This window comes from Protomyctophum parallelum, assembly GCF_964188405.1.
Source record: "Protomyctophum parallelum genome assembly, chromosome: 3".
Lineage (NCBI taxonomy): Eukaryota > Metazoa > Chordata > Actinopteri > Myctophiformes > Myctophidae > Protomyctophum > Protomyctophum parallelum.
In genome coordinates, this window is record NC_139698.1 from 8,898,390 (window position 1) to 8,900,390 (window position 2,001).

Sequence of the window (2,001 nt, forward strand, 5' to 3'; positions counted from 1 at the left end):
TTCTACATCCTGACAGTTTTCCATTCTGACCTGAGATCAGATTCTAAAAATGTCTTCTACATCCTGACAGTTTTCCATTCTGACCTGAGATCAGATTCTAAAAATGTCTTCTACATCCTGACAGTTTTCCATTCTGACCTGAGATCAGATTCTAAAAATGTCTTCTACATCCTGACAGTTTTCTGAAAAATCCATGTTTCTATGTCAGTCGTTCTTAGATTTTTCAAAAATAGCAGACCTACAAGCTCCTATGAGCTTGTAGATCTGCTATTTTTCAATAGCTAAAGCATAGCATAATGCAAACACCAAAATAGGTTTCCGCCCAAAATGGGTTACGCGCAGCTCGACGCCGCACCACTGAGTTCCTCCAGCCGGCCTACAGGGCACTGCTCCGTGGATGGGTTCATAGACAGTATAATGAGGAGCGTTGCCTGTACACACACTGCACACAGCTGCTTCCCAATGCAGTCGCCATGCAGTGAAGTGTATTTGCAAATACGCTCCATAACCCTCAAGCCAGCTGGCTGGGAAGGGTGTTTTTTGTAGTCGTTGCATGTTTTCAGGTTACATATCTGAGGGTTAGACATTATCAACACTCAATGACTGAAAGAAGGTTTTAATTGTTTATTGATTGACACTGCGTCTCTCTCTTGAATTGTTTGTTTTGTTACTGTATCTTAATCTGTGAATGAATTGGAACCGGGAAGTTGTGCAAAATAACTCATGGGCCTTAATTAGCTGTGTGTGAGTTACTAGTAATCGTAGCATGTTGTGATGGTTAGCCTCACCTGCTTAAAAGGCAGGCTACTACAGTATGTCTGGCAGACATAGTTGAGGGGTGATGCGTCCCACGTGCTCATTAGCATCATTGGTAACACCTGTGAAGAAAATACGGAAGAGGCCCGATCTCATTCCAATATGGCTGCTGTGCATTCGAGCCTATTAGGCGAAAGATGCTCTCATAATTCTCTGAAGGCATTCTTCTTCTCGCTGTGTGGAGTCGGACCGAGCGGCGTGCGGTCACTGAGGCACGTATCCAGGACCTCGACCACCGCCTTCTCTGCCTCTTCTCTGGTGAGAAGAGGCCGAGCACTCAGGACAGAAAGCACGGCACGCCTCTGGACGCACTGCTCGGTGAGACACTCCCCGCTGAGGTTATACGCTCGAACCTCTGCGCAGGCCCGATGTTTTAAACTCGTCCAGTCCACGCGTCCCAGGCAGTGGTCAAAGGCGTGGATGAGCTCATGCACGACGGCGCCGGTCACTTGGGACTGACTGCGAATGTTGTTCTGACATATACCAATACTAGAGTAATTGAAGTACCCCATTCCGCCCTTGGGACAGTCTTCACAGTACACGCCGTGGCCGAGCGACAGTGGACATCCTGCACCTTCCATGGCTCCAAGTAGCTGTTTTGCGTGTGGATTAGACGTCATGGCGAACTGTACCATGGCCTTACACGTCTTGTGTATGTGTGAGAGTGTTGACTTACTCCTCTCAGCCAGGTCGTATCCGTAGTCGTCTTCGTCTTCGGCCCGAGCCATATTGTGTGGGATGTATGGGAGGAGGTTTCTCTCGGATCAACCACCACTTCGGGCAGTCCGGTGGGCGATGGTATCAGAATTAAAGCTATAATGTCGACACCAGTCACTGGTCCAGTGAGTCCCTTAAGGAGCCTGTTTGGACTGTTGCTAATAAAGCTCTGAAGCAGGGGTTGGGCTACTCGGTACATACGCTACCCCGGGTTCAGGAGAAGTGGAAGAGTGACTGACTGCCTGAATGCAGTCCAATTGTCATTGGTCCCGTTTACTATGAAATCCTTCCTCTTGCGTCCGTCACACCACCATATATGGTCGTCAATGCGTCATGCCTTGTGATATCACGTGTCCATAGAGAGCCTTACATCTCCATTAGAGATGTCCCGATACTGTATCGGTATCGGAAAAGTATCGGTAATGGCCCTTTTTGGTCATATAGGTATCGGCGAATATGCCAGTCTAA

At 48.1% G+C, this 2,001-nt stretch overlaps 1 protein-coding gene across 1 annotated transcript; it reads right to left on the minus strand.

The window, feature by feature from the left end:
- Window positions 1–959: 959 nt before the first annotated feature.
- LOC310856525 (mitochondrial inner membrane protease ATP23 homolog) lies at window positions 960–1,544 on the minus strand (the record flags this gene model as incomplete). Its single annotated transcript, XM_083761997.1, has 1 exon — window positions 960–1,544. One exon carries the CDS (start codon window positions 1,542–1,544, stop codon window positions 960–962), a length of 585 nt encoding a protein of 194 aa, XP_083618123.1.
- Between the last annotated feature and the right edge of the window lie 457 nt (window positions 1,545–2,001).